At 44.0% G+C, this 16,939-nt stretch overlaps 1 protein-coding gene across 2 annotated transcripts in view; it reads left to right on the forward strand.

The window, feature by feature from the left end:
• ANO2 (anoctamin 2) overlaps positions 1 to 16,939 on the forward strand; it is a 270,743-nt gene that overhangs the window by 120,822 nt on the left and 132,982 nt on the right. For both annotated transcript variants that reach the window (XM_066590524.1, XM_066590523.1), the window contains exons 11-12: positions 5,292 to 5,426; positions 5,545 to 5,705. In XM_066590524.1, the coding sequence (XP_066446621.1) occupies positions 5,292 to 5,426; positions 5,545 to 5,705 (296 nt within the window). The remainder of the gene's footprint in view (positions 1 to 5,291; positions 5,427 to 5,544; positions 5,706 to 16,939) is intronic.

Consider the following 16,939-nt stretch of genomic DNA (forward strand, 5'->3'; position numbering starts at 1 on the left):
ACAGTCTATGAAGAAATAGGGGTGACACCAGGGGCGTAACTATAGAGGATGCAGGGGATGTGGTTGCACCTGGGCCCAGGAGCCTTAGGGGGCCCATAAGGCCTCTCTTCTCCATATAGGGAGCCCAGTACTATGAGTAAAGCATTATAGTTGGGGGCCCTGTTACAGGTTTTGCATGGGGGCCCAGAAGCTTCAAGTTACGCCTCTGGGTGACACAAAAGGTAAAGGTCCCTGGTTCTGTACATAAAGCTGCATGAAGCGGTCACCAGCCGATATCTGTGTATGTACAGATATGAAGGGCATTAGGGAGAACGGTGTGGGAGGTATACAATGGGATGATGGGGGTTGAGTTTTGATGGAGAATGTAGAAGATGGGTAAATGGAGAAAAATTTGATTAGCCAATATGGTAGACCTTTCTAAACAGATGAGTTGAACCTAGAAGACTTTGTATTCTCAAAGCATTGTGCAGGCGTTGTACAATCGGTGCCTATATATTTCTATGGATGCCTTATGATGGATCCATAATATGGCCATATGCTTAAGCTCTGTACGAGGGGATATTTGGTCTGTAGTTAAGTAGCTTTACAGAAGTGCAAGGTGAGAGAATCTCCAAAATCTTTGCCCACTTTAGTTAGTCTTTGTAAGTCAGGAGATCAGGGAAGCTATGGGCAAAAACTTAACTTGGAGTTTTTGTGAGAAGTTAGGCAAAATGTGCATAATTGTATTACAACTTCATACAGGTTTGGCCAGTCACAATACGGTATTCGAAAAGTCTACAGACCCATACTGTACCTCCATACACTTCCAATTGCATATTGCTACATGCTGTACTAAAGAGGGGGTCTTTGACTATCATTAAACATCATAACGTTGACCAGGAGATCTTGCTGGTAGGCCACCAGGCAATTCACCTCTTAGGTTCCTCAAAGACGTGTTGTCCGCATACACAGGTACTTGACTAGCCTCAGAACTTTAGTACCCAAGTTGCTACAGTGTTTGACGTCTTGGGTAAGCATCTAGCAGAACTAGAAGCAGAATAAATGGGAATTGATTAAAAGTAAGGTTGATGGGGCAACAACAGCAGAACATTAACCCTTTGCAATCTAATTTTGGATTCAGGGTTTCCTAGGGGGGCTTTCTCTTTCTGCCATTATACAATGGTGCCATCTGCTGGCTAGAGCCAGTACTACGGTATGGGACATGCTGGAGAGGCCCCCAACAACAGAGCGGCCAGTAATGTACAGTAAGAATACCCTGACGGACGTCTTCCGACATCGGAGCTGTACAGCTTTCAATAAGAATGTCTTCAGATGTCAGACAGTGGATTGGAAAGGGTTCATATAAGAACACACCAGTGAGCAGAGGTGTAACTTGAAGCTGCTAGGCCCCAGTGCAAAATCTGGAACTGGGCCCCCAACTATAAAGCTTCATTGATAGTATTGGTTGGCAATATGAGGAAGAGAGACTTTATGGTCCCCCTAGGGACCATATATGACTGCACCCTCTGCACCCCCTATACATACACCAGTGCCAGTGAGGATAGGATGAGCAGGACACAGGAGTATGGTCAGGTAACTGCGGTATGCAGTACCTGGGAGCAAACATAGAGCAGACTGATGAAGCAAGGGTCAGATAACAGAGGTCAAGCAAGATCAGGATGATGAAGCAGACATGAGCATAGTCAAACAAGTAAAAGGTCAAGTAGTGGCGGTAAGCAAAGTCAGGATGTGGATACTGTGGAGAAGTCAGGGAAGCTGGGTCACAAGAGGTCATGCTAACTTCTCTAAATAGGGAGCTTTTGATTTTGTTTGGCTAGAAGAATGTGCACAGTGTACATATAAGCCACCACACCATCATAACATACCACCTAATTTTTCACATTAATTCAAATTTACACAATTTCTTTTTGACTTTTGTAGAACATTCCCCAAAAACAATGACTGGCCACCAAACAAATAGATGTTTATGAGACCACACAGAGACGAATGGGTATATTTAGGAAATGTGACTGTATAGAAATCCCATTACAATTAGTCCCAGCTTCCCTTTCCCCGGAATTACGCTGGGGTCTCTTACTGCCAGAAAACATGAGAAAAAGTTGCAAAACAAAGATGGACTTTTATTTCCTCCAGCTTAACAGGGACATTTTAGCAGATGCAGAGGATACAACCCTAGCTGGGAAAAGCACCAAAACTGATTTGCATGGTTAATCATTTGGGAAGCTGGCAAAGAAACAATGACATCTATCCAGGAAATTTGATCCTTGTTTCAAGACTGATAGATAAGATCTGAAGTGGAAAGAGGCACTAGAACATTTTCGATGACAGACGAGTTGAGATCATTAACTACTTACTCTTGATCGTGTATCATGATACACAGCTAATGAAAGATAGAGAGTAGAAGAAGTTACTTCGCTCACAGCAGTTGTTACTCTATATTTTACACTTATCATTCAATTTACCGGCCATTTGGAATATCCATTTCCCCTGCCATGGAGCTCGGATCATCTTGTCATGGGTATAGAATGCAAGGCTCGGAGCTATTGTATGGATATTCCGCCATTTAACACATTGTACTGTATAAATCCATAGCCGTGAAGGACTGAATACAAAGTGAGCTCAAATGTGCTTAAGAAGATTTTTCAATTAGTATTTCATTCTTTTTAGAAAGGGTATGCGTACTTTTGCTGCCAACTTTTTGCATTGCTCCAGTGCATCGAAAATGAAGCAACTTTGCACATAGTTTTGCTTAAAAAGCTCTTAGCATTTTCTGTATACAGCTTCTATGCAGAGTTATGCATCTCTACGGAGTCAGTCGTGTGTTACTCCTTGTGCCCCTTCTTCTTGTTAAGCCATAGCCTGCAAAAGGCAGGGGGAATGGGAAAAATATATCACAGCAGGATCAGACTACATGTATGCTTGTAGTTTATAGACTTGGAGACGCATAAGGCCTCATGTCTACGGGGAAAATCAGGCCCGCCGCGGATTCTTCATGCAGAATCCCGCAGCGGGTACCTCCTTTCCCGCGGGCATGAGGCTAAAAAGTAAGCATAACTTACTGTCCGGACGCTGCGGATCTGCCCTCCGTCGAGGCCGGATTTTCTTTTCACGACCCGGCGGATGTGTTCGGTACGCCGGCAGCGTGCCGCACGCATGCGCCGTGTACTCCATTTTTTTTAAATTCCTGCTCCCCCGCGCCGAAGAGCAGGAATTCAGCTGCGGGTGTGCCGTGGATCCGGACGGCTTCCATAGGTTTCGGGAGCCGTCCCTGCGGGAGACCCACACTAAAAAGGAGCATTCTGCGGGTGTTTTCCCGCACACGCAATATGCGCCTCAGGGGAAAATGACATCCGCAGGTATTTAATTACCTGCGGGTGTCCAATGCATCCCTATGGGGCGTGGATCACGCGTGCGAGTGATCCGCTGCGGATCTATCCCCGTGGACATGAGGCCTTAGGCTTCATGTCCACTAGAAAAATACAATCCGCGCAGAATCTGACGTGGATTTCCGCAGCGGATTCCGCGCGGATTTGCTTTGAATGGTATTTTTATTTGCATGCACATATCCACACACATTGCTATCAATGTGATAGCAATGTTGCCGATCCACGGCAAAATGGAGCATGCCGCGTTTTTTCTCCCGTGTGTGAAAAACGCAATTAATGATTCCCTATGGGCAAAATCCGCTGCGAAATCCGCAATTCTATTTAGCTAGTGGACATGAGGCCTAAGGCCGGCTGCCCATGAGCGTGACGGGCTCCGCCGCGGAATATTCCGCGGCGAAGCCCGTCACGGCGCCCCCCCAGAGACCCCATACTTACCAGCGGATCCGGCTTGTTTGCGCCCGCATGACCCTTCCCCACCCACCGCCGCCGCATCATATGACGCGGCGGCGGTACGCCGCGTCAGGCGGGAAAGCGTTTTCACGCTATCTTCCGCTGTGTTACTGCGGGAGATAGCGTGAAGGGATGGCTTCCATTGACTGCAATGGAAGCCGTCAGCGTGTACACCCGCGGCAAATAGAGCATGCCGCGGGTGAGGACGGGAGATTTCACGGTGCGGAATTCCGCGGTGGAGCAATAAAGAAGAAAATAGCTGAAACAGTGGAAATCTCGCCCCGAATATAATTCTGGGTGTTATTCAAGTCAGGAAGTGACTATATTGAATTCTACCCTTTATTTCAGTGTTTCCGAATTTGGTTGAAGAAACACAAAGCAAGTTTAAAAGATTCTTTCACAGAACCCCCCTGTACCTGAGGAGGTCTCCCACCTATGAAGATACTTAGAGGGGTGTTCCCTTCGTGGGAATCCTATTTCAATGTGTTCAAAATCACAAAACAATGCACTAACCCATAAGATCTTTATTTCCAAAATGCTCCATTCTCCAGATATTGCAGATATTGATTCCTCTGTCTTCTGGTTGTTTACTGCTTGTTGCTAGGTAACAGACCACCTATCTAACTGAAAGAAATCGCAGAGAAGGCCGGTAATTGCACACTTCCTTCATCTAAATCTGACGGCCGGGATTTCAGGAGTACACTAGCCATCGGCCCGGCCACCAGCTACAGTTGTGCTCTGCTATTTCTTTCCATAGAAGGGGTGGTCTGCTTTCCTGGTAACAAGCAGTAAACAACCCGAGGGCAGAGGAATCAAAATCTGCAATATCTGGAGAACGGAGCATTTTGGTAATACACATCTTTTGGTGTATTGTTTTGTGATTCTAAACATATTGAATTAGGAGTCCCGAGGTGGGAATACCCTTTTAGGGCTTAGTCACACGGGCACATCGGCACGCATACACGGGCACCGATGCGCCCGTACCCTTACTGCAGGAAGAAGACGGCCGTACTTCAGGACAGACGACTCCCCGCAGAGCAGAAGAAAGAACACATGACCAGCAATGAAGCCGGTCACATGTTCTTTCCTCCGGCGCTGCAGAGAGACGTCCGTCCTGAAGTGCGGCCGTCTCCTTCCTGCAGTAACACGGGCGCCGTGTATGAAATTAGACTGCTGTAGACTGCTGAGGTCTGTGATTGGCTGCAGCAGTCAGTTTGTATACTTAATGTGAACAGGATGCAAACAGTGTCGACGGGGAGAACAGGAAATGTGCTGCTGGATCGGCGGGGCTCTGAGTGGTGAGTACAGATTGTTTTATTAATTTTCACAACTGTATACAATAAACAAACTTAGAAAACCTCTTTAAACAAAAAATATTCTATATTTTTTTAAATTTAAAAATTTAAAAAAAAATTTAATTTCACTTGTGTTTTTACCTGAATCTGTTTATTTCAGAAAGTATTTTGGAGAAAAAATTGGGTTATACTTTGCCTGGCTCGGTCTATATACGTGGCTACTTATTCCTGCTTCTCTAGTTGGGATTATAGTGTTTCTATATGGATGTATGACCGTTGAGGCCGATATTCCTAGGTAAGAATTCCCACCCCTCCCTTTACCAAACCACATAGTAAAAAAGCACTTAAAGTGAATACCCAAAGTGATTACACTATGCAAGCTTCTCACAAGATTTTTTTTATTTATGACATAGCAAAGAAATGTGCAACGAGGAAGAAAGTTTCACAATGTGCCCCTTGTGTGACAAGTCATGTGACTATTGGAACTTAAGTACTGCCTGTGGTATGGCTCGTGCAAGTCATTTATTTGACAACCCGGCCACTGTCTTCTTTTCTATTTTCATGGCCCTTTGGGGTAAGTAACTTATAAGCAAACTAATTATTAATTTGTAATTAATTTTTGAAACCTCAGGGGTGGTGCCTAACGCAGAGTTGGTCTCTTTGAATTCCTGTGTCATGCTCCGCCTGCTCAGATACCGGCCCATATATAGTCCTATATCTACATCATTATCTTAAAGAGGTTGTACCAAATGCATGATCCCTGTCCATATCAAACTACTAACGACGACCTGTTTGTCCGTGCGTGAGTGAGTGGGTTTGTGAGTGACTTACATGCTCTGCCCCTGATCACATGACAGTGAAGTCATCAAATGTTCTTCAACCCCAGTGAGAGAGCTACATGAACTCCCCCTGATTACATGACGGTGACATCATCACAAGTCCTGTATGCACACAGCTGCTGTTCGGCTATGTGTTCGTTAGTATTCCATAGCAACTTAGGCTGTAGGGGGTTTGTAGTTCGCCCGTAATCTGCACAAGGATGCAGAACCTTTGATGACATCACCATCATGTGGCAAGGGGCGGGGCATGTAACCCCCTCACTGGCAATGAAAGACCTTTGATGACGTTACCGTCATGTGATCAGGAGCAGAGCACGTAAGTCATTCACTCAAGGTGAGCGCCACCGACATATGATCAGGAAAGGAGCATGATGATGATGTCATCACAGGTCCTTCATCCTCAGGACTGCTTCTGATCCCTGTTGAATGGGATGAACAATGTATGCAGCAGTGCTGTGTGTGTGTGACGTGCATATAGCACAGCTGTGTGGCGCATTGCGCCACCGGAAACCCTGGTTCTATAATTTCCTAATAATTCCCATCTACTAAAAGGGATTTTATGGGAAAACAAAGGATATGCTATGATCAATAAAATGAAGGGGGGCTACAGCACTTTCTGGAGAGCATTTCCCCTATACAAGCATTCACAGTACAGCCCCTTCATTCTGCTGATGGGTTGGAGTCCCATGGGTCGTACAATCATGGCTTATCCTTATTTTGCTAAAATACATTTTTCTAAAAGTGGGTGGGGCTAGGCAAAAGGGGGCATGGCCAAACACTACCCATCAAATTTACCATAAATGACATCAGAGACGGGTAAAAATTATAGCTGAAACCTGGACTAGCCCCTGTAATTCCACAAAGTAACAAAAAAAAGAACAAATTAAACTGTGTTACAAATGTATCACTAAGTCCAAAGATATATAGATATTGTGGCCATTTGAGTTTTCTGTTGTAAAAAAAGTTATTTTAAAGCCAATTGAATGTGATAACCCAAGTAAAGGGTTTGTAATGAAATAAGCTCCCATGAGTGGAACAGAGTGAGCATTAGGTTACAATATATTCCCTTCAGTAGCGGAATGCTCGGGTTATATCAGAGATTCTTCATGGTGATTGACACGCCCATTGTGCTTGTAAAAGCCAAAGCAGCTAGTCTTACCCATCCATAGTAAACAAGGATTGCCGGGAAATTGTCATACATTATTACTTACCACAATATGCGGTTTATGCTCCGCTGCCTCACGTTCATGTGGGGGTGCATTAAAGGGCACTTTACCTGCGGTGACTTGTCCTGTTCTTTGAAGTCATAACAGCTGCTTAAGTGGCAGTGATAATAGCACCATGCTCATATTGCAGTCTGATATCTGATTGGATATCTTTCCCCTCTTTGTAGAATTAAAGACTTTGATATGTTCCATTCAGAATATGTAGCAGTGTTCTAGCTCCCTAGATCCCCTGCTCATACCCTCTATTAGCCATGTGTTAGCTAGAACAGAAAGTGGCTACAACCTGTGTCTCTTGCTTTGGAGGACCCAACCTTTAAGCGCATTACACACACAGCTGATTGATTCAACAGGTTCTGTACAATACTTCATTTCACCAGTGGAGGCACTGCAGGGAAATCCAACACTCGCTATCACGTTCTTCCACAGCTGATCTCCGGGACTTCCAAGAGAGAGAAACTCTGTAGTAAACTCATTGTCAGAGGTCCTTTTTAATCAAAAGAGTCTAATGGAGTAGGTTTATCAACACAGTGTTAGGGCCCTTTTGCGAGGGCCAATATTTTGTTCAGATTCCCGTCATCAGTGATGAATTTGCTCGTCGTTCAGTTTAGACTGCAGAAAACCGAATGACGAATTGGCCTTTATAAACAGGCAGTCGTTCATCTATGAATGACTGCCTGTTTACTGTTGTTAAAGAAATCTGAAAGTCAGGTAGGTTAAAGGGGTTTTCCAGTGAAATAATATTGATGACCTATCCTCAGGATAGGTCATCAATAGTTGATCGGCCGGGGTTCGTCGCGCCAGCCACTACATGGGAGATCGGCACAGAGATTTCCACTCCAGATATGCAGAGGCCACCTTTTATTAACCAATTAACGTTACAGGATGTACAGTTACATCCTGCGCATTCGGGGTATGCATAGAGGGGGATCAGGGGTTGATCGCACTCCATACAATACAGGTTCTGGCGGTTTCTTACCGCTGACACCCACCCCCCGCAGTACAAAAATCAGATACGTCGCTAATCGGAGCTGTTAACCCTTTAAATGCAATGGCCAATTCTGACAGCTGCATTTAAATTCCCCGATTGATGTTCCCAGGGTGTCACTTGGTTGCAATTGCAGCGGGGGCCTTCTGAAAGCCCCCAGGGCTGTCATGGCAGATTGCCTATCAAGCCATGCCTGTAGCATGGCTTGATAGATTGCCTGTCAGATCGTGGTATAATGTAATGCTATGGCATTACATCATGCTGCAGGAGCGATCAAAGCATTGCAAGTTCATGTCCCCTCTGGGGACTTATAAAAAAAAAGTGAAAATTAGCTTTATTAATTTAAAAAAATCTAATGTAATAAAAGTTGTTTTGTTTTTTTTAAAAAAAACCTTTTGCAATATTTATAATCTAAATAAAAAAAAGAAAAAAAATATTTTGTGTCGCTGCGCCTTTTAAAGTCCGATTTATCAAACTTAGGCCTTAGTCAGACGGGCGTTTTTTCGCGCGATTTGCGGATCGCATGACGGATATGCATCCGCAAATCGCGTGACCGGTGCGTGCAAGTCGCCCGCAAATCGCCCGAAAATCTGCTCCTAGCCGCGTTTCATTAGAAACGGGCCGGAGCTGTCCAGCGCATTGCATTCAATGGAGACGGCAATAGAGCCGGCTCCATTTAAAGCAATGCGCTGCGGGCGAGCCCGGGATGAATTGTCGGGAAGGGCTTAAATATATAAGCCCTTCCCTGCAATTCATCCTAAAATATGTAAAAATAAAAAATATATATATACTCACCTTCTCCCGGCAGCCAGAGCTCCGCGCGGCCGTCCTGCAGTGGGTGTGAAGGGGGTGTGAGTCAGACCTGCCCCCTGATTGGCTCAGCGCTGAGCCAATCAGAGGCATGTCTCACTCACACCCATTCATGAATTCCTGAATGGATGTGAGTCAGACCTGCCCCTGATTGGCTCAGCGCTGAGAGGCAGCAGTCACTCACCCATTCATGAATGGGTGTGTGAGTGAAACCTGCCTCTGATTGGTCAGGGCTGTGACCAATCAGAGGCAGATCATTCAGCAGGCGGGGATTTTAAAGCCCCGCCGGCTGAATAGTACCGAGAAGCAGTTCAGGAGAACTGACAGCGGCCGCGGCTGGACTCCGGCTGCAGCGGAAAGGTGAGTATACAATTTTTTTTTATTTTAACACATTTTAGGATGAATTGCAGGGAAGGGCTTATATATTGAAGCCCTTCCCGACAATTCACCCCGCGCACGCCGGCAGCCCATTGCTTTCAATGGAGCGGCTGTATTGCCGGCTCCATTGAATTCAATGGGCAAACATCATTCTTCTCTGCCACAGCTGTTACAGCTGTGGCAGAGAAGAATGATTTGTCTTCTATATGTTCTCAATGGGGTCGGTGCTGCTGCCGCCGGCCCCATTGAGCGCATATAGAGAAGAGAACAGGAATCACAGATCGCAGATAGGTGCGATCTGCGATTTCTGTTCTATAATTTATCGGACGAGCGCATAAAAAGCGCTCGTGTCCGATACCATTGCAAAGCAATGGTTTTATAAAATCGCCAGACGCATGCGCATGCGCAAATCGCGGCTAAAAACGCCCGTCTGACTAAGGCCTAATGCATTATTTACAACCCACAGTGAATGTTGTTAGAAAAAAAAAACAACAACACGAGAATTGTGCTTTTTTGGTCGCCCCCATCTCCAAGATAAAATATAATAAAAAGTGATCAAAAAGTTGCATGTACTTCAATAGAAACTACAGGAAATCTCACAAAAAACGAGACTTTCTATAACTATGTTGATTGAAAAATGTAAAAAATGATGTCCGTCAGAAGAGGGCAGCAGAAAATAATAAAAAAATAATAAAATATCTTTTTAAAAAAAAATTAAAGTAGTAAAGCAAAAACAAAACTACATACATTTGGTATCGTAGTAATCATACTGAGCCATAGAATAAAGTTATCGGGTCATTTTTGCTGTAGTGTGTACACCGTGGAAACAAAACCCTCTCAAAGATGGCAGAACTTCATTTGATTCCATTTCACTCCAGTTAGAAGATTTTTAAAAGTTTTTTAGTATATTATATAGCCCATTACATAGTATTAAAAAAAATACAACTCGTCCCGCAAAACACAAGTCATCAGACAGCTACGTGGATGGATAAATAAAAGTTATGATTTTCTAATAAATGGGGAGGAAACCCCCCCCCCCCCCAAAAAAAAAAAGGCTGCATACTTAAGTGGTTAACAGAATCAGACAAAAACAAGTTCTGGTTTCAATAAGAGAATGATCTACATGATCCTCCCTCTCTGTTTATTTATACCCAAAACTCATTTAGACATAGAATACATCAGGAACAAAGTGATAAACCAAAGAGTTGACAACTCCTTGGCATAAATGTGGGATTCTCATGTGTATTCTTTAAGGAACCACAAACTTGGCATATTATAACACCACTTGCTTATTGCTATTTATCCTTAATTTGACCAGCGACACTCACCCCTACGGTTGTTTCCCTCATGCTTGGGGGATGATAACCCACAAATACAAATTCCTCATATTTCCCGGAATTTCCTAATTACAGCCTCAAACCTCAGTCTCGTAGCGCTTGACCACCAGCTTAGGGGATAGGTCACCATGAACTGAAGTCACAGTGTCTTAAAGACATCAATATTCTTAAAGGCTACCAAATTTCTCCATCACTGTGAATAGAGGCGGGTGGGCCAAAACGATCTCCAGCCCACTGAACCTTCATTCACAGATGGAAGATCGTTCCTGTGTCGGAACGATAATGGCTGGGACGACCTGCCAGACATCTGCGCCCAACAGGTCTCCCAACCTAAAAGCACCCTTAAATGCAGACAGCTTAGAATTAGACTAGATGCATTAGGTTATCACAGCGGTGCACACTCTATAATACATTTGATGCATCTTTAGATACTTTTGTATAATTTTTTACCACCTTTTACTTAGCTTACCTTAAGACCAGGGGCGTAACTATAGAGGGTGCAGGGGATGCGGTTGCACCCGGGCCCAGGAGCCTTTGGGGGCCTATAAGGCCTCTCTTCTCCATATAGGAAGCCCAGTACTATGAATAAAGCATTATAGTTGGGGGCCCTGTTACAGGTTTTGCATTGGGGCCCAGAAGCTTCAAGTTATGCCTCTGTGCAGCATGGTTTAGGTATGGGTACGGGTACAGATACAGATAGAGTGGGGGCCCCAGCTCACCTTTTGCATCAGGGCCCCTGAGCCTTTCGTTACGCCCCTGCTTAAGACTATTTATATTTTAGCACAGGTTGGTATTTTTTAAACCATGCCGCTTTAGACTAAGCCATACCTCCTTGTCTAGTGAGGCATAAAAAAATATCTAAAACACATACATGTAGCACAAGATATGTACACTAGTTGTTTGGTGCAAATTGAGCCATAATTCTGGTGCATTCGATTTAGTTAACCCCCCCCCCCAGCTCCCCACCAACCCCCAGTCTTTTTAGAGCCTCATGTGGCGCAGAGTGTTAAGGCAGCAGAAATGTAGTCCTAAGCTCTCGCTCACGACCTGAAGGTTGCAGGTTCAATCCTTGCAAGGTTCAGGTAGCCGGCTCAAGATTGACTTCCAGCTTTCAAGGTCAGTAAAATGAGTACCCAGCTAGGAGGTAATAAATAAATTACTCGAAAGCACCGAGGAATAAGTTGGCGCCATACAAATAGCAGGATTTATTTATTATTTCATTTAATCATTGTATAATAAAAAGTTTTGTAACTTTTTAAACCTCTGTTCACATCTATGTTTTTTGATTTCTGTCAAGCTTTCCCATATTTTTTACCCCCAAAAATGGATTCAACATAGCTGTTATGGCTCTGCTATAAACGGAGGCCATGATGCCAATGTAAACAGAGCTCAAACTATTTGTCATTCAATTCCTTAACATTTGCCAGTTCGATGAAACAGGACATGGGATGACTGTAAACCAAAACCTTTTACTCAATCTGGCAGGTATCAAGTGAAGCACAACAGTTTTTAAAAAGCTGAGGCCACGTATCTTTTTTTTCTTGCCAAAATTTTCACAATTGCTGTAAATATTTTGTGCCAAAAAAACAACAAAATCATGAAAATGCGCTTTATGTGAATATACCCTATGATTTACTCACACAATGGGTCAGATGACTATTTCACCTATTAGTTGCCTTAGTTTTATGACTTTTTTGTGGTGAAATTTTGGCACATTTTTGCTGCACAAGGTTGTATTTAGGCCACACCCTCTTTTTCCATAAGCCATGTGCCCTTCCTGCAAAGCCACATCCCTTTTCAGGCAAAGCTTGTAGGATAGTTTTCTGTCCCTAGGAAACTGGTGCATTTCAATAGTAAATCTGCCTCACTATTTAACCTCAATATGTAAATGCATCCTAAAAAGTTTTGGAAACCACTGATATTGCATTAAATGTGATTCATGATTGCTTTAAAGCGGTTATCCCACTTCTAGCTGTTGTGCTGCAGGAAGCAGACAGCTCCATACATTGTGCAATGGCTAAGGTTGGTACTGCAAGTTGAGTGGCATTCACTTCAATGCTTCCTGCAGCAAAACAGCTAGAAGCGGGACAACGCCTTTAAGAAGCTTGTCAGAGATTTAAAAAAAAGACTCTTTCTTTTCCTAGACATAGCACCACCCTTGACCATAGGTTGTTTCTTGTATTGCAGGTCAGCCCCTTTCACTTGATTAGAGATGGACTGGAATGGCACTGTTTCTTGTAACATACATAGTATGCAATGCTGAAAAAGAAATTTGCCCATCCAGTTGAGCGTATTTCCCGCTCTTTGTTGATCCAGAGGAAGGCAAAAAAAAAAACAAAACAATGGGATAACAGCCAATTTTCTTAAATGTCTTCCAAACTCCAATCTGGACATCCCTAACCCAAACAGCCACTATAATTTATGAGGGATCTCATTCAGAAAGATTAAAAACCTCCTGCAGAATAAGCGCCCCCTTACACAGGATTGTCGGGTGCATAAGCGCCCGACAGTTATCCCACCGACTGCTCTCCTACCATCACTCATCTGCTTACAAAACTGCGATAGTCATTTAAGTGAATGGAGGCGGACCGGCTTGGATTGTTCCAGACACGATTGTTCCTGCCCCCCTTCCCGATCTCTCGATTTCTCGCTCAGTGCCCTGTTGGTGACCACGGGTACACAAGACGATTACAGCCCAAATTTGCTGTTTCCAGGGAGAACTCAGGCGGTAATCCCCCCGTGTAAAGTACCCTTAAGTCATCAAGATGGAAAATCATATGATACAAATGTTTACTACAGGACGGTAATGTTAGATGTTCTTACAGCGTAGGAAGTAATTAACTAATGAATAACTTAAGGCGTCTGTCAGCAATCATATTCAATACGACTATGGCTCAAGTCTAAGGACAATTAACCCCTTAACTACAATTCAGAGCAGCAATGTACATGAGTTACTATACAAATACTATATATATCTCATGACACCAGACATGGAAGAAGAGAATGTGGAGAAGTTGTCTCTAAAACAGCTTTAATGTTTATAGGACATCTAGTTTACCAAACCCATTATCACATACCCTAATAGGAGACTATGGGGGCAGGGTAACTTGTGTTTAGGATCTTCTGTCCAGAGTGAAGAGCAGTTTAGGACGTGGCCATTTTTCTATCAACATAGCAGTGCTTGTTTGTGAGACGAGTTGTATTTTATGTACCATTTAATGTACAGAAAAACTTTTTAGAAGTTCTAACTGGGATGAAATGGAAAAACTTTGTCATTTTTGGAGGGTCTTGTTTTTACAGCGCACCAAATTTACAGAGTTCCTTAGTTCTTACTTTGTGCTTCTTTTAAAAAACAAATTTCTTCCTGTCGCTATTTTCTGATCGTCATCATAACTTTTTAATAGAGATGAGCGAGCATACTCGTCCGAGCTTGATACTCGTTCGAGTATTAGCGTGTTCGAGATGCTCGTTACTCGTGACGAGTACCACGCGATGTTCGGGTTACTTTCATTTTCTTCCCTGAGAAATTTGCGCGCTTTTCTGGCCAATAGAAAGACAGGGAAGGCATTACAACTTCCCCCTGCAACGTTCAAGCCCTATACCACCCCCCTGCAGTGAGTGGCTGGCGAGATTAGGTGTCACCCGAGTATTAAAATCTGCCCTCCCGCGGCTCGCTACGGATGTATTCTGACATAAATCAGGGAAAGTGCTGCTGCTGGTGCTGCTGCTATAGGGAGAGCGTTAGGAGTGATTTTAGGCTTCAAGAACCCCAACGGTCCTTCTTAAGGCCATAGAAATCGCAGATCGCACCTATGTGCGATCTGCGATTTCTGTTCTCTTCTCTATATGCGCTCAATGGGGCTGGCGGCAGCAGCGCCGACCCCATTGAGAACATATAGAAGACAAATCATTCTTCTCTGCCACAGCTGTAACGGCTGTGGCAGAGAAGAACGATGTTTGCCCATTGAATTCAATGGAGCCAGCAATACAGCAGGTTCCACTGAAAGCAATGGGCTGCCGGCGATCGCGGGATGAATTGTCGGGAAGGGGTTAAATATATAACCCCTTCCCTGCAATTCATCCAGAAATGTGTTACAATAAAAATATATACCGGCGTATAAGGCGACGAGGCGTATAAGACGACCCCCCAACTGTCACCTTATGCGCCGGCAATACAGTGGAGCAAAGAATAAAAATCATTACTTACTTCTCCTGGCGTTCTGCAGTGCTGCTGCAGGCTGTCGCTCCCTCCTGGTTCCCGGCAGAGCATTGCTTTCTCTACGAAGGGCTTTAAATCCCCGCCTCCAGAAACACACGTGCCTTCAGCCAATCACAGCCAATGACAATGATGTCATTGAATAGCTGTGATTGGCTGAAGGCACGTGTGTTTTCTGGAGGCGGGGATTTCAAGCCCTGTGTCCAGAAAGCAATGCTCTGCCGGGGACCAGGAGGGAGCAACAGCCTGCAGCAGCGCCGCAGAACGCCAGGAGAAGTGAGTAATGATTTTTATTCTTTGCTCCGCTGTATTCCCGGCGTATAAGGTGACAGTTGGGGGGTCGTCTTATACGCCCGGTCGTCTTATACGGTATATATTTTTAGTGTATCACATTTCTGGATGAATTGCAGGGAAGGGGTTATATATTTAACCCCTTCCCGACCATTCATCCTGCGATCGCCGGCAGCCCATTGCATTCATTGGAACCTGCTGTATTGCTGGTTCCATTGAATTCAATGGGCTAACATCGTTCTTCTCTGCCACAGCTGTTACAGCTATGGCAGAGGAGAACGATCTTTATGCTGACAGTGGGGAGGGGGGGGCACTCTTGCCGCTATTGTGGCTTAATAGTGGGACCTGTGAACTTGAGATGCAGCCCAACATGTAGCCCCTCGCCTGCCCTATCCGTTTCTGTGTTGTTCCCATCACTTTCTTGAATTGCCCAGATTTTCACAAATGAAAACCTTAGCGAGCATCGGCGATATACAAAAGTGCTCGGGTCGCCCATTGACTTCAATGGGGTTCGTTACTCGAAACAAACCATCGAGCATCGCGAAAAGTTCGTCCCAAGTAATGAGCACCCGAGCATTTTGGTGCTCGCTCATCTCTACTTTTTAAAATTTTTCTATTGTTGTGTGGAGGTTTATTTTTAGCAGTTTCTCTTGACACCATTTTTGGGGTATGTACGAGATGTGATCATTTTTATTGTATGGATGTGTAGGTTGGCTGAGATGCTGCCAATCAGTAGTGAGTGTACTGCGCCTTGTGTGGTGACAAAGGTGGCAACCCTGAGTACAAGACATGACACAGTCAACTGAAGCCTGGCGGGGCAAAATCAGCCTTGCACAGTCTTGTAACCAGGAGGATAAGCAGGCACGCCAGGCTGGGCAGGGACACCTCTTTTTTTACAACTTCTTTAACTTTCCCCATAGATTTGGTCATTGTAAGAATTCTTCTAGACTGTAAAGCCACATACGGTATCATTTTTTTTCTTGCCAAAATTTTCATAATTGCTGTGAAAATTTGGAAAAATTCTGAAAATTGTTTCAGAAAAGCAACAAAAATCACAAAACTACATCTTATGTAAAAGTGTCTAAAAACACATCATAAATGTTATGCAATTTGCACAAGAAACTAGCATACTTTCAATAGGATATCTGCCCTGCTGTGTACGAATGAACCCAATCATTGTCAGACTGGGGCTCCTTGGACCCCCCAGAGGAGTTGATTCTGAGCTCTGCCCTCCATTTATGCAGAACACATCTATTTTTAATTGCACAGTAATCTTTGTTAGCATCATTATTCACACAGCACATATGGCCAGTAATAGGCTATTTGTAAATCATCCTATAATAAATCCTACTGACACGTGATTGACTCCAAAGTTGCTTTCATATGAAGTTGTCCATCCTTGTGAACAACAAAGTGAAAGTAACATAAAAGAAGTGTCTTGCCCACAAAAGTGACCAATTTTAATGTACAGTACAGTGAAATATACCAAATTTCTGGAAAAATAAAATGCATTACCAGAGATGACCACAGGGTGGCAATGAATCCCAATCAATTTCTATAGTATAGCATAATGTACAGTAGTTTGTATATTATTCTGGGCAGGAACTGAATATACTATAATACGGTGCTGTACTGTAGGTACCATGTCTTGTTTTTGTGATAGGTGCACCTAATATGTAGGAGGGAAACTGGATCTTCCCAAATGCCGCCATGCATTACCCTGTGA

This window comes from Eleutherodactylus coqui, chromosome 2 (genome assembly GCF_035609145.1).
Source record: "Eleutherodactylus coqui strain aEleCoq1 chromosome 2, aEleCoq1.hap1, whole genome shotgun sequence".
NCBI classification, from domain to species: Eukaryota; Metazoa; Chordata; class Amphibia; order Anura; family Eleutherodactylidae; genus Eleutherodactylus; species Eleutherodactylus coqui.